This window comes from Vicia villosa, linkage group LG6 (genome assembly GCF_029867415.1).
Source record: "Vicia villosa cultivar HV-30 ecotype Madison, WI linkage group LG6, Vvil1.0, whole genome shotgun sequence".
Taxonomy (NCBI): Eukaryota; Viridiplantae; Streptophyta; class Magnoliopsida; order Fabales; family Fabaceae; genus Vicia; species Vicia villosa.
In genome coordinates this window covers 106323551-106347619 of record NC_081185.1, presented here as the reverse complement: position 1 = coordinate 106347619, position 24069 = coordinate 106323551, and the positions used below count along the sequence as shown (strand labels likewise).

The 24069-nt window shown below is 34.9% G+C and overlaps 1 protein-coding gene across 1 annotated transcript; it reads right to left on the bottom strand.

The window, feature by feature from the left end:
* Positions 1 to 20706: 20706 nt before the first annotated feature.
* LOC131612042 (probable acetyltransferase TAP2) lies at positions 20707 to 23203 on the bottom strand. The gene is made up of 8 exons (XM_058883860.1): positions 23056 to 23203; positions 22879 to 22973; positions 22728 to 22788; positions 22291 to 22474; positions 22067 to 22166; positions 21860 to 21960; positions 21631 to 21724; positions 20707 to 21091 (listed from the first exon to the last, which is right to left on the bottom strand). The coding sequence occupies exons 1-8, from the start codon at positions 23169 to 23171 to the stop codon at positions 21012 to 21014; spliced, it is 831 nt and encodes a 276-aa protein (XP_058739843.1). The 5' UTR covers positions 23172 to 23203; the 3' UTR covers positions 20707 to 21011.
* Positions 23204 to 24069: the final 866 nt, after the last annotated feature.

Sequence of the window (24069 nt, the reverse complement as noted above, 5' to 3'; positions counted from 1 at the left end):
GGACCATAGTGCGGATCAAGGCTAGTGATGTGGGGGGACTCACACTTGTGGGAGATATTGTCGAGTTTTAAGTGTGAAAGTTGTGCAAAGTCTCACATCGACTAGGAATGGAGGAAATGTTGAGTTTATAAGAGAGGTGACTCATATCCCATTGTCTTAATGTTTTGGGTGGATATGTGGTGTCAAGGCCTCTTGCAACTATGGACATTTGACCCATTAACACTTCCGGACCTCGCTTCTCGAGCTTCCTCAAAAGGTGGTATTAGAGTCTGGTTCATCATGCTGTTGGGCTACAATCTGCCTTGGACTCACTGGTGGCTCCTTAATGTCCACCTGGATTTTGTCTTGACTGAAATTTTCTACATTAGTATCTAGAGCAGTTATCACATCTAATTATTTCAACATTGATTGCTCATCAAATACAACATCTCTGATGATAACCATCTTCCTCTTAACAGTATCCCACAACTTATCCATCTTCACACCTTTATTGTAGCCAATAAAGATGCATTGCTTTGACTTGGGGTTAAGTTTAGACTGATCCTCGCTAAACATATGAACATATGTTGAACACCTAAAAATTCTCAAATTACTCATATTAGTGGTGTTACCTGTCCACACCTCCTCTGTAACTTTTCCATCCAATAAAGCTCGTGGTGATCTGTTGACTAGATAATGATACTAAAACGTCCAACACATCATTATAATTGCTAATTAAACCTTATGAAAATTAAAACTATGAGAAATTTTATATGGCAACTCAAGAATTTGTATTTTCTTTATGTTCGAGTTTTTCAAATCTGTCTGATATGATAGCTGACAAATTAAATATTAACCATTGATCTTTAAATAATTCTTGAAAAGCATCTTAGTGTGTTTTTGAAAAAAATTGTGAAATCTGTTGCAAATTTGATGGTACCAAAAGTATTAACTCAATAGTAGATATGCCAGCGGAGCAAATCGAGAACTAGGATGACAATTTGGCCCATATCTAGTGGATACCCGCAAAAAAATGCCCACAATTGATAGGATAAAACCCCGCAAAATGGATATGGGTAATTATCCATTAAAATAAGCGGGTATGAGTGCAGGTATAGGTACCTTACTATCCACTTCACCTCATACCATCACTACATATTTATATAATTGATCTTACCGAGCAGATCAGATGACCAGCAACAATGAAGGCTTGATGTTCGGGATGATGAAGATGGGGAAAAAAGGGTTGTACCTGCAAGGCACTCCGATGCCAAAGTAAGTAGGTATTCCACAAGGTACAACAAAGTATTAGGGTTTAGTGGTAAGAAAAAGATTACCTTGCCCTCTGTATGTAGAGGGCCATTTATAGGAAGTTTTAACGAGCGGATTGGACTCCTCCTTCTGTGGCGGATATTCAGGAGACGCGTGGACTGTTTGTTTACCGGGCACGAGGGGTCCTCGTGGTCGGTCGCTTGGCCCGTTTGCCCCGTCTGGTCGGATGGAAACCACCACGTGCGTCCTGAAGCGTATTGGGCCGAAGGCGGGAATGACCCAATTGAATGGATTGGGCCGGTCCAGAACAATAATATTTATAATATTATATAAAATGTAGGTTGATCAATTTTTAAAAAATATATCGGCATTAAACTATTTCGTATTTTACTAAAAGAGTTTATTTATTTCTTAACTCAACAATAAGATCCATAATTTTCTTAATATTTTTAAAAGATTGCGATATTTTATAATTGATCGATTCAATTTACTACGAACGCGAATAAACAAGTACGAGTATGAGTACTGAGGTACCTATAATGTATGAGTACGAGTATGAACATTGGTGTCCGCGCAGGTATGGGCTCGGGTACGAGAATTTTTTTATTTTAAACCGTGGATATGAGGATTAATAGTATAGTACCCTGCCCAAACTGTATTCATTGCCATCCCTATCGAGAATAATTTTTATCTTCCCCAAATTTAAATCTAGATTCTTAAATAATTTATGTTCTCCACTTGATTCTCAACGGAGATGGAGAATTAAAATCCAAACCCGTCTCAGACGAGTTTGGATTGGATTCGGGTATCACCGCTCCGTCATCATTTATTTAATAAAATTAATTTTTTTAAATAAAAATATTTATTTTTTCAAAATCAAATTAAATTACAAATAATAAAATAAAACAATCTCAAAAAAATTTCTGCATGCATTTCAAATATTTTAAATAATAAATTTAAATCAAAATATCATAATATTAATCACATATTTAATATTTTAAATTATCAAAATTAAATAATAAAATATATATTAAAATAAATGGAATAGAGGTGAATACTAGTGTCCCAATTATCCGACTCATCTTCATATTTTTTAATTGAGAAAAATTTTAAATCAGTAAAAATAAATTTTCTCCGTCAAATTCAAAGTAACTTCAAATAAGTATCCATAAACACGGGTTACGTTGTTATACCTAATAATAGTAGAAATTTGTACTAAGTACATATCTTTTTTAAGACAATAGTAAAATGGTTATTTGTGTGATTTTGATTATTAATATAACAATGTTCCTCTTTCTCATATTATGCGCGAAATATCCAATAGCTCACGATAAGCTACAAACTATTGGTAAATCTTCAAATATTACTATAAGAAGTCTTTAAATTTAGAATTCTAATTTTGTTTAAACCTAAATTAATATAAAATTACAGTATAAAAATTATGATTTTCTTTATTTGCTTAAATATATTTACTCAAAATTATATTTATTTAGAGTCATGGTTAATTCTTAACTTCCCGATCAAACTTCACAATAGAAAGGGAAAGGCATTGACTTAAACTTTAATAACTATGCAAAATGTAAACTGCATAATTTTATAATATAAAATAAAAAGTAAACTGCATATATTTAGGTAAATGTTGGTATATATATGATGTTTTTCTTGTATTTCTTTTCAATGTCACATTCGAGTTTTGATATACGATGACTAAATAAATTAGGTATCACTCAACTTTCATTCCACTAATATTACAAATAAAATTCAATAACAATTACTACAACCATTAATGTAAAGAAATTGATATAGTAATATGAAGAGAGAGAATATAACAAAAATGTGCACATCATGATGTGTATATCCTCAATGACTTTGTGTGCATATGGATATTATTTTTGCGAGAAAATTCATATCAGAATCTTCTTGTGTTCAGATTATATATGATTTCCACACCACGTAAAGTTCTTGACAAGACACTTCTATGACTTCTGAGAAAGAAATTTTTACGATCAATTAGTTTTTAATTGAGTTGTATATAGGTTTTATTCAAGAAAAATTATGTTGCATGTGTTAATTCCACATTTGAATATATTATAATATTCCTAACATTTTTAAATGAAGAAAATATTGATTAAGACTGCATTGTCGGTGTTGGAACTATAATGGAATTATGTATAAGAGAACAAGAGTAATAACATAAGGTTATGCCTAAAAACGAAGGTGAAAAATTTCAAACTTATGATTGTTAGTCATTTAGTAACATGGGTTATAAGTGCATGTTTGAAATTTGGTGATGAATTAATAATTTAATATAGTTGGCTAATGTTTATAAGGTATATGTCCCCTCTTGGTTAGTATTTTGAGTAATAAATTCTTGTTTGACCTTTAAGTTATTTGTTTTGATCAATTTAGTGTATTAACTTTTTAAAATTAACTTATAATTTAATATGTTGTGATTTTTGTAATTCAATTAGGGTATAATCGATTATAGATTTTATGTAAACCGTTAATATTCTAGTCTAGACTAGCGGAAGAATTAAATAAAATAAAGTTGTAACTGGTTATAGGTTTAGTGTAATCGATTACCATCTGCAAATTTTAGTATTTTTAAGACAGTAGCTTCCTGTAATTAGTTACATGTTTGGTGTAACTAATTATATGGTTGAAAAGTTTGTTTTTCATTTTAGTTGGTTAGATACATTGATGTGTATTGTTGTATATATACTCCATGTTGGTTCGTTATTGAAGTACCACTATTTTCACCATAATTCTCTCTAATTCTCTCAGTCTCTCTATTATTCTCTTGTTTATAACTTCATCTTGTGATTGGGGTTTTGCCTTAATATTTGGCATCAAGAGCCAGGATATTTGATTGAACACTTAGTGTGCAAAAAAATTTTCACCTCCAATAAACGTATCCCTGCAAATCTCCATATTCTCGATGCAAAGAATTATAACAAATGATGCAAACAGATGAAGGTGTTGCTTGGTTATCAACATGTTCTTGAAGTAATCAATAATGGTGTTAATCAACATGTAGAAGGGGCAGCGACTGCACAAAGAATTGCACACAAGGAAGAGAAGTCGAAAGACTTCAAAGCTTTATATCTCATTCATCAGTGTGTTAATGCTAATAATTTTGAGAATGTTGGTGATTGCACGTCCTCAAAACAAGCTTGAGAAACCTTAGATAAAAGTTATGCATAAGTTGATAAGGAAAAGGTGGTAAGGTTACAAACTCACAAGAGGCAACTGGAATTAATTTAAATGAGGGAGTAGGAAAACATTAGTGAATTTAATACAAGAATCACAAGATTGGTAAATCAAGTGAAAGCTTGTGGAGAGACAATCACAAAGCAGAATGTGGTTGGTAAAATCTTGAGATTGTTCACTTCAAGATTCGATAACATAGTGGTTGCTATTGAAGAGTCCAAGGATATTTCAACCATGAACAAAGAAGGGTTGCAAAGCTCTTTTAAGGCTCATGAGCAGATAATGAAGGAGAGAAATGTTGACAAAGCAAAAGCTGAAATTGCTTTGCATGCCCGTTTCGTTTGAAAAAAAAAGAAGATAAAAGGAAAGTGGTCAATAAATAGAGGTAGAGGAAAGTACCACAACAATGGTGGGAGAGGCTCCCAAAATTCCAACAATTCAACATTCCAAAAGGGGGAAAGCAGCTGCATGAGAGGTGGTGGATCAAACAATTACAAAGGTGGAAGCAATAGAGGAAGAGGAGGAAGAAAGATAGATGACAAAAGAAACATCTAATGCTACAATTGTCCAAAGCTTGGACATTTTGCTCGTGAATATAATGCCAACAAGAATGATCCACAAGAAGCCGATGCAAAGTTTGCAAGGAAAGAAGATGATGAGAGCATGTTGTTAATGGTGATTGTTGAAGCAGAAAATAGAACAGGAAAACACAGTCGTAACCAATTACAATCACTTGAAAATGTGATGATGAATACATGACAAGATGTAGAATGCATTGATGAATGGTGTCTTTACTCTTGGATTTCAACTCACATGACGGGAAATAATTATTAGTTTGTAAGAATCAATCAAGCATTGAAAAACAAGGTGAAAATCATGGATGATAGCACACTAGCAGCAAAAGGGATTGATAATGTCTCAATCAAGAGGAATAATGGTGAGCATTCCTTGATTAAAGATGTGTTGTATATTCTGGGAATCAAATGTAATATTTTAAGCATTAGTCAAAAAAAGCTTGCAAATGAGAGTTTCAAATGAGAGTTTGATCCTAAAGGATTCTATGGCTCCAAACAAAACTTTCAAAATTGAATTAAAAGTAATGGAGCATAGGTGTATTGCAATGGCTGCTCGTATGGAAGAATCAATATGGCACTGTAGGCTTAGGCATTTGAATTCCATATATCTCAATGTTATGCAAAAAAAAAACATGGCTATAAGGCTGCCATTGATCAATATGCCAACTGAAGTATTTGAAGAATGTGTGTAGGCCAAGAGACACCGAGGCAGTTTTAATAAAGATGCAAGATGAAGAACCAAGTGTCATCTCGAGATGATGTATTCAAATGTTTGTGGACCAATGCAAGTTGACTCAATCAGAGGCAATATGTACTTTGTCACTTTCATTGATGATTTCAGTAGAGAGTTGTGGACTTATTTCATTAAAATAAAGATGAGGTTCTTGAAGTGTTCAAGTAGTTCAAATCCATGGTACAAAGAGAAAGTGATCACAAAACCAAAACTCTAAAAATTTATGGTGGAGGTGAATATGTATCAAATGAATTTGGGAAATTTTGTGATCAAGATGACATTGTACATGAGGTAGTGCCACCTTATACGCCTCAACAAAATGGAGCCGCAAAGAGGAAGAATCTATCAATTATGAAGATAGTGAGAAGCATGTTGAAAGGGAAGTACCTTCCAAAAGAATTATGAGAAGAAGTGGTGTCTACATTTGCATATTTGATGAATAGGTGTCAAATAAAGAGGTTAACAAATATTACACTCGAAAAATCATGGTCTGAATTCAAACCAAATATGATTCACTTGAAGGTATTTGGTTTGGTTGCGTATAGACATGTTCTGGACCAACTCAAAAAGAAGATATATGACAAGGGAGAACAAATTATACTTGTTAGGTGTTACTCAACGAGTAGCTATAAACTCTATGACGCAATTAACAAGAAAATTGTAATTAATAAGGACATGATTTTTGATGAATTAAGGGACTGGCGGCATGTTCTAATTGATTACAACGATGTTGGAATTAATTGAAGGATAGAAAAACACTTAGAAAGGGGGGGTTTGAATAAGTGTAGTCTTAAAAACTTGAACGATAAAAACAATTTGCACAGTTATTTTTATCCTGGTTCGTTGTTAACTAAACTACTCCAGTCCACCCCCACGGAGTGATTTACCTCACTTGAGGATTTAATCCACTAATCGCAACAGATTACAATGGTTTTCCACTTAGCCCACGACTAAGTCTTCTAGAGTATCCTGATCACAACCTGATCACTCTAGGAACAAATGCTTAGACACAAGCTAAGACTTTCTTAGAGTATTCTGACCACCACGTGATCACTCTAATTACAACTGCTTAGACACAAGCTAAGACTTCCTAGAGTATCCTGATCAACACTTGATCACTCTAGTTACTTACAAATTAATGTAATCAAATCTAAGAGTATTACAAATGCTTCTGAAAAGCTATAATCACAACAGTGATATTTCTCTTAACGTTTAAGCTTAATCTCACTAATATATTACAACAGCAATGTAGTGAGCTTTGATGAAGATGAAGTTTCTGAGCTTTAATTTGAACAGCGTTTCAGCAAGTTAATATTCACAGAAATCGTCAAGAATTGGTAACCTTGCTTCTCATCAGAACTTCATATTTATAGGCACTTGAGAAGATGACCGTTGGGAGCATTTAATGCTTTGCGTATTCCGTACAGCATTGCATTTAATGTTTCACTCTTTTGTCAACTACCTCGAGCCTTGCGTTTGCTGTGACTACTGACGTTGCAGTTAATAGCTTCTAACGTTCCTTTTGTCAGTCAGCGTAGCTTGCCATCTAGTACTTGATTCTGATTTGTTCTTTGTAAATACTACGTTGAATATCATCAGAGTACAAACAGCTTGGTGCAGAGCATCTTCTGATCTTCTGATCTTGATATGCTTCTGAGCGTGATTCCATGACTTCAGTGCTTCTGCTTCTGAACTCAAGTTCTTCTGATGCTTCTAATAGACCATGTTCTGATTCTGCTTGACCATCTTCTGATGTCTTGCCAGACCATGTGCTGAAGTTGCATACTGAACCTTCTGAGTCAAAGCTTCTTAGCGCTGATTTGTGCATACTCTTTATATATTTCCTGAAAAGGAAATTGCATAGGATTAGAGTACCACATTATCTTGAGCAAAATTCATATACATTGTTATCATCAAAACTAAGATTATTGATCAGAACAATTCTTGTTCTAACAATCTCCCCCTTTTTGATGATGACAAAAACATATATAAATGATATGAATTTGCAATCAGAATAACAGACGGCAAAAGACAATTACACAGTTATAGCATAAGCATATAAACATAATGTGAATGTGTCTCCCCCTGAGATTAACAATCTCCCCCTGAGATGAATAATCTCCCCCTGAAATTAATACTAGAAGAATTTTATAAATAAAAGACTTCCCTGAGTATTTCAGTAGAGACGTTCACATATGCTTGAACTTCAGAACATTCACTGTTTCTGATTTCTGCTTTCATAAGACAGCTTCAGAACATTGAATTTCTTTAGATCCTCAGAACATTCACAGCTTCTGATTCCTGCTTCCATCGGACAGCTTCAGAACTTGAATTTCTTTGATCCTCGGAACATTCACAGCTTCTGATTCCTGCTTCCATCGGACAGCTTCAGAGCTTGAATTTCTTCTTACATCACTTCATGCTAGATTGTATCAGAACATTGTTGAATGTACCAGAGCATCATCAGAGCATCTCTACATCCTGAAATGTTACAGAACAAAGCTAAACGACAAAAGTCAGCATGAATGAATCAGAACATAAAATATGTTTCAGAACACATAATATGTATCAGAGCCATATAAGCCATATAGAATGTATCAGAACATATTCTATCATCAGAATATCTGAACATTCTTCCTTCTTGCTTCTGATTCTGAAGCTTCATAGCACTCAGCTTGCTTCAAGAATCCAAGAACTTGATTCATCTTGTTGCTTATTGATCTTGAATCTTCAATTCTTACAACAACACAACTTAGAAACATATGAAGCTTGCAGCTTCTGTTAGAAATGTGGGGACTTTCTTCCCAGCAACTGCTAATATAAATCAAATCATTTATCACTATTTCTCCCCCTTTTTGTCATAACATCAAAAAGAATGTAAAAGATTCAGATGTAACCACAGGACAAATGGAAAGAGAAACAAATAGTCATTGATAAAATAAGCAGAAGTACAAGAGTTATGCAGAAAAAGCTTTTCATTGATTAAACCAACAGAATTACAAAAGATGTATGCTGATACACACGTGCAATAAGCAAAGAAAACTACAAGGACACAAGGACTACAACCCTAGCCTAGTCATAAGCCTGTCCAGACTAGAACCTCCACTGTAGTAGAGATGCATGAATTCAAGGAGGAAGTGAGAGACAGTTCACAGAAAGAGAGCTAATGTCGCAAACGAGGCTTTCTCTTAACATAGAATTCAAGAACATGATCCTTAACTTCATCCAGTATCTCAAGAAAGTCTTCTTCCTTTGGATAAATGTTGATAACAGCATCACAGAAGAGATCTGACTTGAGACTTCTTGGAATCTTGAGAGATTTGTCTTGAAATCAAAGTCAGCGATCCCCGATATTTGGGGACGGAAACGTGAGGAAGGAAACGTTCTAGGGAAGGGAAACGTTTGACAAGATATAAAACGAAAAAGAAAGTAAAGGAAATGATGAATGGCATTTAATGTTACGTGACAAGAGGAGAGAGAAACTATGACAAATGAAGTGATAGAACAGTTACCTATGAAAGGCGCCTCCTCAACTGCACGCATGCTTGTCCAAATAGGGTAGACACGTGTTACCATCTGGAAAGCTAGATACAGCTGTATTTACTTTAAAAGATATTCTGAATCAACTTAGACAATGAAACGTTAGTAATAAACGAGTCACTACTTCTAATTGATTTAAGATCAGAACTTCTTATAAAACATTAATCCAATCTCATTTCAGAAGATAGCCATACATAAGATTTTCTCATCTTCTCATTCTGGGCAAAGATCCATACTGATATTCTTCAGAATGAATTTAAACCTATCTTCAGCCAGGGGTTTTGTAAAGATATCAGCCCACTGATGGTCTGTATCCACAAAGTTTAAAGATAAGACACCCTTCTGAACATAGTCCCTTATGAAATGATGTTTAATCTCAATGTGTTTAGCTTTTGAATGTAAGATAGGATTCTTAGATAAACATATAGCAGAAGTATTATCACAGAAGATAGGAATGTTATTCTCAAATATTTGATAATCTTCTAACTGACTTTTCATCCAGAGCATTTGTGTGCTACAACCAGTAGCAGCAACATATTCTGCTTCTGTTGTTGAAAGAGTAATGGTTGCTTGCTTCTTGCTGTACCAGGAGATTAGGTGACTTCCAAGAAATTGACAACTTCCAGAAGTACTCTTCCTTTCAATTCTATCTCCAGCATAGTCAGCATCACAAAATCCTACTAAGTTGTATTCTTCAGATATTCTGTAGACTAAACCAACATTAGTAGTACCTTTCAAATACCTTAGAATTCTCTTAACAGCAGTTAAGTGAGATTCTCTAGGATCTGATTGGAATCTAACACACAAACAAACACTGAACAGAATGTCAGGTCTAGAAGCAGTTAAATATAGAAGAGATCCAATCATACCTCTGTACAACTTCTGATCTACCTTCTTACTTACCTCATCCTTACCTAGTATGCATGTTGGATGCATAGGAGTTTTGGCTTCTTTGCAGTCAGAAAGATTAAACTTCTTCAGAAGTTCTTTCACATACTTGGTTTGATGAACATACGTTCCTTCTGATGTTTGATTGATTTGAATCCCAAGGAAATACTTGAGTTCACCCATCATGCTCATCTCAAACTCAGCCTGCATAGACTCAGCAAACTCTTTTCCAAGTGTAGCATTAGATGTTCCAAAGATAATATCATCAACATATATTTGACAAATTAAAATATCCTTTTTAAATGTTTTACAGAAGAGATTAGTGTCCACTTTTCCTCTAGTGAAACCATTTTCCAGAAGGAAAGAACTCAAACGTTCATACCAAGCTCTAGGAGCTTGTTTCAATCCGTATAATGATTTCTTTAATTTAAAAACATGATTTGGAGACATGGAGTCTTCAAAACCAGGAGGTTGATGGACATAAACTTCTTCATTTATGTAACCATTTAAGAAGGCACTCTTAACATCCATCTGATAAAGAGTGATGTTGTGTTGAGTGGCAAAAGAAATTAATAGACGAATAGATTCTAACCTGGCCACTGGTGCAAAGGTTTCTGTATAGTCAATCCCTTCTTGCTGACTATAACCCTGAGCCACCAGTCTGGCTTTGTTTCTTACCACTTCACCTTTCTCACTCAGCTTGTTTCTGAAAACCCATTTTGTTCCTATAATATTGAATCCTTTAGGTCTTGGAACAAGATCCCAAACATCATTCCTTGTAAACTGATTTAACTCTTCTTGCATGGCAATTATCCAGTCTGTATCTTCTAGAGCTTGGTCAACAGAAGTTGGCTCGATCAGAGAAACCAGACCTAATTGACATTCAGCATTGTTCTTGAGGAATGCTCTTGTTCTGATAGGATCATCTTTCTTTCCAATAATGACATCTTCTGAGTGAGCAGATGTGAGTCTAGATGATCTTCTGATAGTTGGTTCTTCAGAAATTCTCAGATTTTCCAAGGATGCAGCAACTTGATCTTCTGATTCTTTGCTGCTTTGGTTTTCAGCTTCTGAAACTTTTCTTCTTGGTTCTTCAACTTCTGAGATATCAATATCAATATCTGCAAAATTTTCAAACTGCTTTGGCTTTTCAAGACCAAGCTTATCATCAAACCTGATATTGATTGATTCTTCTACAACCAATGTTTCAGTATTGTATACTCTGTAGCCTTTAGAGCGTTCAGAATATCCAAGAAGGAAACACTTTTGTGCCTTAGAATCAAACTTACCAAGATGATCTTTAGTGTTCAGAATAAAACAAACACATCCAAAAGGATGAAAATATGAAATGTTGGGCTTTCTGTTCTTCCACAATTCATAAGGAGTCTTATTTAGAATAGGTCTTATAGAGATTCTATTCTGAATATAACATGCAGTGTTTATTGCTTCTGCCCAGAAGTGCTTAGCCATATTGGTTTCGTTGATCATGGTTCTGGCCATTTCTTGTAGAGTCCTATTCTTTTGTTCTACAACTCCATTTTGTTGTGGAGTTCTAGGACAAGAGAAATCATGGGCAATACCATTTTCTTTGAAGAACTCCTCAAAGAATTTGTTCTCAAATTCACCACCATGATCACTTCTGACCTTTATGATTTTACACTCCTTCTCAGTTTGGGTCTGAGTGCAGAATTCAAAGAACACTGAATGAGACTCATCCTTGTGTTTCAAGAACTTTACCCATGTCCAGCGGCTATAATCATCAACGATGACTAATCCATATTTCTTCCCTTTGACAGATGCTGTTTTGACTGGGCCAAACAGATCAATGTGCAAAAGTTCTAACGGCCTTGAGGAAGAGACAACATTCTTAGACTTGAATGCAGGTTTGGAGAACTTGCCCTTCTGACATGCTTCACAAAGAGCATCTGATTTGTATTTCAGATTAGGGAGTCCTCTGACAAGATTTAGTTTGTTAATCTGAGAAATCTTTCTCAAACTAGCATGTCCTAATCTTCTGTGCCAGACCCATTGCTCTTCAGAAACAGACATAAGATAAGTCACCTTCTGATTCTTAAGATCCTGAAGATCTGTCTTATAAATGTTGTTCTTTCTCTTGCCTGTAAATAGGATTGAGCCATCCTTCTGACTTACAGCCTTGCAAGACTTTTGATTAAAGATTATGTCATAACCATTGTCACTTAATTGACTTATGGACAATAAGTTATGAGCTAATCCATCTACTAGAAGAACATTAGAAATAGAAGGAGAGTTACCAGACTTTATAATTCCTGAGCCAATGATTTTGCCCTTCTGATCTCCTCCAAACTTCACTTCTCCAGCAGATTTAAGCACCAGGTCTTGGAACATAGACCTTCTTCCTGTCATGTGTCGCGAGCATCCAGAGTCCAGGTACCATGACATGTTGTGCTTTTCCTTCTTTGCAGCCAAGGATATCTGCAATAGGAATAATCTTTTCCTTAGGTACCCACATCTTCTTGGGTCCTTTCTTGTTAGTTCTCCTCAAGTTCTGATTGAACTTGGGTTTAGCAGAATATTTAACAGGAGGAACAGCATGATATTCTTTAGGTTTGTCAGCATGATATTTCTTAGGATGTGTCACAAGCTTCTTGGTGTGAACAGTGTTAAACTTCTGTGCATGTGAAGTGAGCCTAATATCATGTGCATGGCCATATTTGAACTGATCATACAATGGCTTGTATGTGATCTTCAGATCATCAACAGATTCAAATTTATGTGAGGTATCACCCTCATAGCCAAAACCAAACCTTCTGTTTCCAGAAACACCATATATCATAGAAGCAAGATGACTTCTGCCAATACTTCTAGATAAGAAATTTCTGAAGCTCGAGTCATATTCTTTCAGAATATGATTCATGCTAGGAATGGATTTTTCTGTTTCAGAAGGAGATCCACTATCTTTGGATAGATTTAAAACTTTTTCCTTCAGTTCAGAATTTTCCAATTCCAGCTTCTTAGTTTCAAATTCAAACTGCTTTTTCAGCTTTTTGTATTTGATACTAAGATGAGCCTTGAGTTCCAGAAGTTCTGTTAAACTGGAAACTAACTCTTCTCTAGATAGTTCAGAAAATACCTCTTCAGAATTTGATTCTGATGTAGATTCTGATCCATCATCTTTTGTAGCCATCAGCGCGAAGTTGGCTTGCTCTTCTTCAGAGTCTGATTCTGATTCAGATTCAGAATCATCCCATGTTGCCATAAGACCTTTCTTCTTATGAAACTTCTTCTTGGGATTCTCCTTCTGAAGTTTTGGACACTCGTTTTTGTAATGTCCAGGCTCATTACACTCATAGCAGACAGCCTTCTTGTTGTCAGATCTTCTGTCACCGGAAGATTCTCCTCGTTCAAATCTCTTTGAACTTCTGAAGCCTCTGAACTTCCTTTGCTTGCTCTTCCAGAGTTGGTTTACCCTTCTGGAGATCATGGACAGTTCATCTTCTTCTTCAGATTCTGATTCTTCAGGATCTTCTTCTCTAGCCTGAAAAGCGTTAGTGCATTTTTTAACATTAGATTTTAATGCAATAGACTTACCTTTCTTCTGAGGCTCGTTTGCATCCAGCTCTATTTCATGGCTTCTCAAGGCACTGATAAGCTTTTCCAATGAAACTTCATTCAGATTCTAGGCAATCTTGAATGCAGTCACCATTGGACCCCATCTTCTGGGTAAGCTTCTGATGATCTTCTTTACATGATCAGCCTTGGTGTAGCCTTTATCCAGAACTCTCAATCCAGCAGTTAGAGTTTGAAATCTTGAGAATATCTTCTCAATATCTTCATCATCCTCCATCTTGAAGGCTTCATATTTCTGGATTAGAGCAAGAGCTTTAGTCTCCTTGACTTGAGTATTTCCCTCATGGGTCATTTTCAATGACTCATATATATCATGGGCAGTTTCCCTGTTAGATATCTTCTCATACTCAGCATGAGAGATAGCATTCAGCAAAACAGTCCTACATTTATGATGATTCTTGAAAAGCTTCTTCTGATCATCATCCATTTCTTGCCTTGTAAGCCTTACGCCACTGGCTTTCACTGGATGTTTGTAACCATCCATCAGAAGATCCCATAATTCACCATCTAGACCAAGAAAGTAACTTTACAGTTTATCTTTCCAGTATTCAAAGTTTTCACCATCAAATACTGGTGGTCTAGTATAACCATTGTTACCATTGTATTGCTCAGCAGAGCCAGATGTAGATGCAGGTGTATTTGTTGGAATTTCACCAGCCATCTTTTACTGAAGCGTTTTTCTCTTCCTGAATCTTTTCTAAACACGGTTAAGTGCTTGCACCTTAGAACCGGCGCTCTGATGCCAATTGAAGGATAGAAAAACACTTAGAAAGGGGGGGGTTTGAATAAGTGTAGTCTTAAAAACTTGAACGATAAAAACAATTTGCACAGTTATTTTTATCCTGGTTCGTTGTTAACTAAACTACTCCAGTCCACCCCCACGGAGTGATTTACCTCACCTGAGGATTTAATCCACTAATCGCAACAGATTACAATGGTTTTCCACTTAGCCCACGACTAAGTCTTCTAGAGTATCCTGATCACAACCTGATCACTCTAGGAACAAATGCTTAGACACAAGCTAAGACTTTCTTAGAGTATTCTGACCACCACGTGATCACTCTAATTACAACTGCTTAGACACAAGCTAAGACTTCCTAGGGTATCCTGATCAACACTTGATCACTCTAGTTACTTACAAATTAATGTAATCAAATCTAAGAGTATTACAAATGCTTCTGAAAAGCTATAATCACAACAATGATATTTCTCTTAACGTTTAAGCTTAATCTCACTAATATATTACAACAGCAATGTAGTGAGCTTTGATGAAGATGAAGTTTCTGAGCTTTAATTTGAACAGCGTTTCAGCAAGTTAATATTCACAGAAATCGTCAAGAATTGGTAACCTTGCTTCTCATCAGAACTTCATATTTATAGGCACTTGAGAAGATGACCGTTGGGAGCATTTAATGCTTTGCGTATTCCGTACAGCATTGCATTTAATGTTTCTTTCTTTTGTCAACTACCTCGAGCCTTGCGTTTGCTGTGACTACTGACGTTGCAGTTAATAGCTTCTAACGTTCCTTTTGTCAGTCAGCGTAGCTTGCCATCTAGTACTTGATTCTGATTTGTTCTTTGTAAATACTACGTTGAATATCATCAGAGTACAAACAGCTTGGTGCAGAGCATCTTCTGATCTTGATATGCTTCTGAGCGTGATTCCATGACTTCAGTGCTTCTGCTTCTGAACTCAAGTTCTTCTGATGCTTCTAATAGACCATGTTCTGATTCTGCTTGACCATCTTCTGATGTCTTGCCAGACCATGTGCTGAAGTTGCATACTGAACCTTCTGAGTCAAAGCTTCTTAGCGTTGATTTGTGCATACTCTTTATATATTTCCTGAAAAGGAAATTGCATAGGATTAGAGTACCACATTATCTTGAGCAAAATTCATATACATTGTTATCATCAAAACTAAGATTATTGATCAGAACAATTCTTGTTCTAACATTAATCATGCAGTGTTTGAGAGTGCATAAACTGCAATCATTCAATTCCAAGTTGAAGAAATTGTGAGAAGATCAACAAGGAAAAAAGGCATGCCAGCAAAATTGCAAGATTGTTAGTTATTCCCAGATAATGAAGTGAATAATAATGGTGATCGTATCTATTTTACACTCATGGCGTAATCTGAACTGATCAAAATGGAGAAGGACTTGAGTGATCCAAAGTGGATATGAGCAATGAAGGAGGAGCCGAAATCAATTAAAAAATAAGACATAGAAACTAGTTGATCTACCTCAAAGAAAGAAGCCAATTTGTGTAAGATGGGTGTACAAAGTGAAGGTGAACCGAAAGGCAAAATATTCAAGCATGAGGCTAGATTAGTTGCAAAGGTATTTTTACAAAGAGAATGAATAGAATTTGAAGAAGTGTTTGCATTGATAGCTAGAACTGAAAGCATTAGGCTAGTTGTTGGTATTGCAAATGACAACAATTGGTTCATTTGCCAAATGGATGTCAAATATGCATCTTTGAATGGTATGTTGAAAGAGGAGGTGTATGTTGCAAAACCACATGGTTTTATTGTAAAAAATCAGGAATCCAAGTTCTATAGATTGAGGAAGGCGTTGTATAGGCTGAAGGAAGCACCAAGAGGTTAGAAAGAAGATTGATGGGTTTCTAAAGGAGATAGGATTTGATAAATGTGTATCTGAACATGGCATGTATGTGAAAAAGGATACAAGGAATGGAGTGATCGTCCTATATCTCTACGTCAATGATTTATTGATTAAGAGTAGCAATGAAGGTTACATTGGCGAGTTCAAGGGTGATTTAATGAAGGAATTTGAGATGACCGACCTTGGTCTCATGACATATTTACTTGGCATTTAGTTTCACAAGTCCAAAAAGTGACTACTCAAGCATGAAAGGAAATATGCTCTTGAGATATTGAAAAAGTTCAAAATGAAGCAATATAATGTGGCCATTACCTTGCAGAGTCAAGATTGCAATTTTCAAATAATGAAGATGAGTAGGATATTAATCCAACACGGTACAGCAGGTTGATTGGATGATTGTAGTACTTGTGCAATACATGATCGGACTTCGCATATAGTGTTGGCATGGTAAGAAAATTTATAGGGGAGCTAAAGGCATCACACTTGGAAGTCGTCAAGAAAATTCTAAGATACCTCAGAGGCTTGATTGGCTCCGAAATTATGTTTCCCGAATCGGATAAAGGAAAAAGCTGCAAATTGCTTGGTTATACCGACTCAAAATTGGTGTAGAGATAAAGATGACAGGAAATCCACTGCTGGATACATCTTTATGTATGGAGAGACATACATCTCTTGGTGTTCTAAGAAGGAACCAATTATGGCGCTCTCTTCTTGCGAGTCTGAGTATATTACAAGGTCTATGTGTATGTGTCAAGCTCTATCGTTCATGAATTTGATGAAGAAGTTATAAAGCAAACAATAAAAAGTTGTGACATTAATGATAGACACCATTTTCTCTATAAACCTTGCCAAGAATCACATTGCAAATGGGAGAAGCAAGAATACATAGATTAGATTTCACTACTTAAGAGAGTTTGTGAGTGAAAGAAAACTGAATTTGGAGTATTGCAAAAGTGAAGATCAAGTGGTTGATTTACTAACCAAACTAGTAACAATTGAAGTGTTCAAGAGGTTGAATAAGCACATGATGGAAGAATTTGAGGACTTGAATTAAGGTGGTGTGTTGTGATTTTTGTAATTCAAGTATGGTGTAACCGGTTACCACCCTAGTTTGTAGCAGAAGAACCAAATAGAATCCAGTTGTAATGTGCTACAGGTTTAGTGTAATCAATTACCACCCTCCAATTTTCATTATTTTTGAGACAATAGCTTCCGGTAATCGATTACAGGTTTGGTGTAACCGGTTACCTGGTTGAAAAGTATGTTTCATTTTAGTTGGTTAGCTATATTTATGTGTATTATTGTATGTATACCCTGTGTTGTGAAATTAATGAAATACTGCTATTTTTCACCCCGGTTCTCTCTATTTATCTCGCTTTCTTTATTATTCTCTTGTTCATCATTTCATCTTGTGATTAGGATTTTACCCCCAACAAAATATATATATTTGTAGTTTTCTATTCTCTTTACATTGATTTGGCAGTTTTCTATATACATGGAAGTGTTATTTTATTATTTGGTTTTCATAATTGATAATAGTTGTTGCTCTCAAGTGTAATTAGAAAGTTTTTTGTCTATCTTTTATTTTACATAATGAAAAAAATTATTCCATTAGGTTTTGTGAATTTTATTCTCTCACTGTAAAGAAAATCACGTTAAAAGTTCAATGTCTCTTTTATACAACTTTTTTTCGGATTGTTTTCTGAAAAAGAATTTTTTTATCATTTAATTGCATAAGTAAGGGAAAATATTTTACATTAAAGAAATTGATCATCTTTTTTTCCCAACAAGGTGGTATCTTTACCCAGTTGATTTGATTTGTACCTCATCAAAAGAGGCGCTAGACGGTTCATCACCATCATTTACAGAACCCTCACCAGACCTAGAACTATCGCTAAGCATAAAGAGATTTGGTTTGGATTGATAAACCTCTAAAGGATCAACATTTGGGATATCATGATTTTCTATTATGGTGAATGATGAAAAATCACCATCATCCGAAATGTTTGTCATATTTGCAAGTGCTTTTTCTACGTTGACCATGGAAAATATAGAAAAACAAAAGCAAAAAAATGTAAATAAGGAGTCTAGAAGTGGTACCTAATAAATGAGGTGGATGGAAGAAACGGTTAGAAGTAAAGGAAACTTGAAGATGATGATAAGTTAGGAAATGTAGAATTCAAACAGAAGGAAAGGATGACGAAACTAAGGGTCACTAGTGCTCAAGGAAAAAGATGAGAGGTTGCAAGAAGGGAAAATATGAGGTTGCACAAGGAGGAAAAGTTTGTTTGACGGATCAAGTGACCTTTATATGGTGGAGCAAGGTGATTAAATCAAAGATCTAGGATGAAAGAAAATGGGAAGACGAAAAACAACAATTGAGATTCGCCTAAAAATATATAATGGTCCTCGAGTGCACTTGAGCATCCTAGAGGGAAGTGTCACGCCCTAGCCTAGAAACCTATGGCCACGTGTAAGAAAGGTCCTGCGAAACATCTCAATAATGAGACTAGCATTTAATACACCTGTCTCCTAGACTTGTCGCACCAACTCTTAGGCCTTTCCACTTCCCCGTTAATGATTTAGCTACGATGAGAGTGACCTAGTTTCTAAAAGATTTTCTAATTGCTATGTCACGACAAGCCTTAGAGGAAAGTGCTTGGGTCCAGCCACAGACCCAATACGAGTAAGGTTCATTTGCTACTCCCAAGTCGTCCAACCCAGGTTACGAAGCTCCATTACAGTCCAACTTTGAAGCCCACATTGGATCCACGTCATGATATACCATCCACCATTAGATATAATCTGACGGTTGCTTAAAATTTACACCAGGGAATGAGAGACATGTTCAAACTTCCCATCATATATAAGTAATCATGTGTAAAATCTAAGGTATGATATTCACCATAATTCACTCTACCCTTTTTAGACTAGTTAACGAACTTGCGCGTTGAAGTGCTAATTTTGCAAGTCCACCTTGCACCACCGCACCAGAGATCTGCACCGCCATATCAAAAGTTCACCTTATTAGTTCATCAATAATTCTGATTCTTGAACAGAACAGTAACCATTGTTGGTGATTAGAGACAGGAATAAGTCAGACCGACTTACAGGGGCCTATAGTTACGCATATTTAAGGTCTGGTATAGCATGGCCTATTTAATAAAAAGGTTAGGCTTATGATTTTTTAAAAGTCTAGTTAATTAAATATGTCAGATTTAGGATATTAAAAAATTTGTGTAACTTTATATATATATATATATATATATATATATATATATATATATATATATATATATATATATATATATATATATATATATATATATATATATATATATATATATATATATATATATATATATATATATATATATATATATATATATATATTAAATAAATGGTTTTGTTGTCTATGTAAAAAAAATAACTATTTGAAAGCCATAATTTTAAAAATCTAAACCAGAAAAAAACCAATATTAGACTATAGAACAGACATAGGTCTTAAAAGTTTATCGTAGACCCAACTCAGGCCTTCTAATATTTGACCTAAGGTGACCTATTTCCACCTCTATTGGGGATGGTAGTTGTTTCTTAATGTTACTCATTTGCTTAAAAAAAAAAAAGTGTCCCAAAATAAATTATTAGTTTCTACTTGCAATGCAAAGAAACATCCTTCTCTCTTTCATTTTAAACGTTTCTTAATATGTATGAAATGATCAAATAAATTACGAAGATTGTACAAATTACTTTATCCAGTAGAAGATTTTAGTGGACTAAATTCAAGAATTTCTATTCTCACTTTGAGAGAAAAATTTCAATCAAATGTTGATGGTTATCTATTTAAGAGAAAGATTTCTCTATTTTTTTTTCCCAGCAGCTTGTTTGAGTTAGCAACCAGAAGAAGTATTATTTAAGAGTTTTAAAGTTTGACCTCTGCTGATAACAAACTTTCTCTCCCTTTTAACAAATTAACTACCAACATTTATCTATAAATTGTAAAAAAGAAAGAAAAAAAAACTATTTATGCATGGAGAGATAAACTTCAGACTCTATTATACAAGCAAGATTAGTTCAATTTTTAGTAGGTTACATATTTACTTATGCAGCTTTCTTAATTGCCTCTACATCAGGTAAAATTGATTAATTTGATTCTTTATTGTATTTCTAGATCCAGTATCAGACAACTTCTATCAAGATACTAATAGAAAATGAACCATCATAGTATCGAAGAGTTTGATTCAGAGTTCATCCCAACCTATACTCCATACACAATGATACAACCATTCATCCAAGATGGCCATTATGTATTTTAAAAAGGTACAAATTAACACACTAGTTCTGTAACCAAAGCCTCAACATTATCTGCTTGAAAAAGTAGTAAAACTTTGAGGAGAAAGAATATCTTGCTACAACCTTTTTTGATGCAGTATCTTGCAACCACCTAACATAATAATTACAGGATTGATATCCAATCTTTATATTTTCATATTACAAACTTGGCATTGCTGTAATCTTGTATACTTTAGATAGCAATGTTAAACTATGTGACAATAGCATAAAGAAACCTTCCTTTTCAATTAGTTAGTTGGATACCAAAACATGCCTTTTATGCCCTCTGGGTCAGCTTCGAAACCTAAATTGCGATAAAATTCCACAACTGCATTCGACAAACAAAAAAACAACGAGTGACAGTTGAATCATTGTTTTACATTTTCCATGAAAGAGCGTGAAAATTCAAGCTTAAACTAGCAAAATTACATTCATAATAATAACTAAGATGAGATTATACAATATATAAGGATAGAATGTTGTAGATTGGTTTGGACCAGAAGATTAACATTGGTCAAAATTCTGGTTTAATACAAGAACTGGACTAGTCACAAACTAGAGACAGTTATAGGACATGTGGATTGACTTATTTAAGCTTAGCTATTAACATAAGCACTTATCAGATTGTTTAGAAGAGCTTATGAAAACATCTTACGTGTCCATAAGTTGTTTTCAGCTTGTTCCCATAAGTTCTATATAATAGCTTACGAATACAACTTATATGAAAACAGTTTGACTTCATTTTATTATTGCCAAGAATTTTAGACAAACTGACCGGCCGGCTTTGACGCTTCGCACAGGATTATGTAATTAAAACCAATAAAAAATTGAATATGAAAGGCATAAAGTTTGTCAATATTGTAATACCTTTACTATCGGCAAACAATGTTATATTACCGATGTCCCTTTGCAAAAGAGCTCGAATCAGTTTCTCTACAAGAGCTTTGCCAAGACCTTGGCCCTGTACAACCAAAACAACATCAATAAGCGGTGCCGCAGTCTAAATGAAGTCATAATTTATGTTTGAATCAAGCAAATGCATAATTACTCTGATGAACGAATTCAACTGATAGCCATGTTTGGTCGATAAAAGTACCTGGTAGCCGGGATCAACTAGGACGTCCCAAATTGTGGCATTGAAGGCATGGTCTGATGTAGCACGGGCCATGCCAATTAATATCTTTTGTTCATTCCCCTCTGTCAAATAACTTCGCCAAGTACACTAAGACGTTCATCAAATAGGTTTAGATAGCTACAAATATAAAGAAAAACAGGACACTGTAAAATGTCGTATTGTTTTTACCTGACCCTGGTGACTTTCTAATAGAATAAAGACAGGCCACCATATAGCTATTCTTCAAAGCAGCAGCTAATTTTGATAACGGCCGACGAGGCCATCCTACCTGTTTAAGAAAAACATGACACATAAAATGTCATATTGATAATGGCACATACATAACCACTGCCTTACGGTTACAAGTTACAACAAAAACATCAATACACAACATAAACACATTAAATACACACCTTGTCACAGAGGGCTTGAAGATCATAAACATCAATATCTCCACCCGAAGAGAACATTATTTGTTCAACTGTTCCATCAGGTTCAGTATTTTCAACAAGCACAAACTCTTGAGGTAGAGGTTCTTCGTCTACCTCATCTGTCAACTCAGGATCGATAACCTGTGTGGAGGTATTCTTTGTCAACCTGAAAAGAAAAAACAAGTCAAGAACATCCTCAACACAAGAGAGACAAACTAAGCATAACATGGCAGAGTCATAGAAAGCCTATTGTCTTAGAAGTCTTAGATTACAACAACATGGAACATAATAAAATGAAACATCCTATATGAATAAAAAGTACCTAGATTTGTTTAATAATTATCTATAATATTTGTGTAAAATGCAACTCTAATGACCCTTTTAATTTCTTAAATGGAAAATAAAAATTTGAAAAATACCCAGATTTAATTGACTCCCAAAATCCAGCCTTGAGCTGAAAAGTTCTGAACTTTCTGGTAGCTGAAATCAAAGTGAAAACAAACAACACATAAAAAATTTAAAAAAAAAAAATTAACAAAACCCATTAAGTGATAAAGTGAGTGATTTTACCTGTATTAACAAAAGGGTAATTAAGATTGGTGGGAGATAATAACTGAGTTTGAGTAAAGAGTGAATATTTGACATGAAAGGGAACAATTGAGAACCTGCAACAACAGAACACGTAAGAATAATGAACAAAGGTGGAAAAGGGTTGTGGAAGATGAGAGATAGAGAAAGAGAGGTTACGAAGAAGAAAGAGCATTGAGATTGAGGGTTAGCATTTTGGGAAGATTGGATTGGATTGGATGATATGTGAGTGAAGATGAGTGAAATGAATGTGAGCTTGTTCTCTCATCTGTCATAATTTTTCCTCTTTCTTCCCTTTTTGCCCTTGCCTCTCAAATTGGGCTTGCAAATACCAATGTTGAAGTTGGGCTTCATTTTCTAGGCTGACCCACTTTTTAGAAGAAATTTTCGGTAGACTACTAAATTTTTGGTACAAGATATCGGATTTTTCAGTTATACTGAAATTTCCGGTGAAACATACCGGAAATTTCAATTATAATGAAATTTCTGGTATATCGTAAATTTCAAATTTTTGGGTAATACCAGTAATTTCAGTATAACTGTAATTTCCGGTATGCTTCAATATTAGGTTTTTTCAATGGTTGAGATTTTGTCGATACTTTTGGAGGGTCCTAGTTGCACCGACACATATGTGTGGTCGAGAATGCACCACCATTTGTATAAATATGGGTCTTAGGGTTATTGGATAACACATCATTTCAACAAAATGCCTCTTCCTCGGTATTTGATTAATGTAGAAGTGTATTTCAGTGGCCGCAACCCTGCTGTTCAAACCAAGATTCTAGATGGGCATGAATTCTTTGCCACCTTGAAATAAACGTTAAATAATTTGCTGCCTGATTCCGATAACAAAAGGGTGACAAACATCGAGTTTCGGGATGACTAGATTGATACAAATGGAAGGGTGAAGTACAACTTAATCGAGTTGAAGAATGATGAAGATGTGAAGGCCATGTGGAAATCATTTCGCCGTAGGATAACTAAAGGTCCGATCGAATTGGATGTGTAGATCCAAAGATCCATGGAAGACATAATGAAGTGTCTGAAACGTTTAGAGTCATCCGTTAGTGCCTAGGTTTTCATGTTTCAGAGTACTGTTTATGTTTGTTGTTTGTCATATGATGTTTGTTAACTATGTTTGTTTGTTATTGGTGTTATTTTCTTTATCTACTC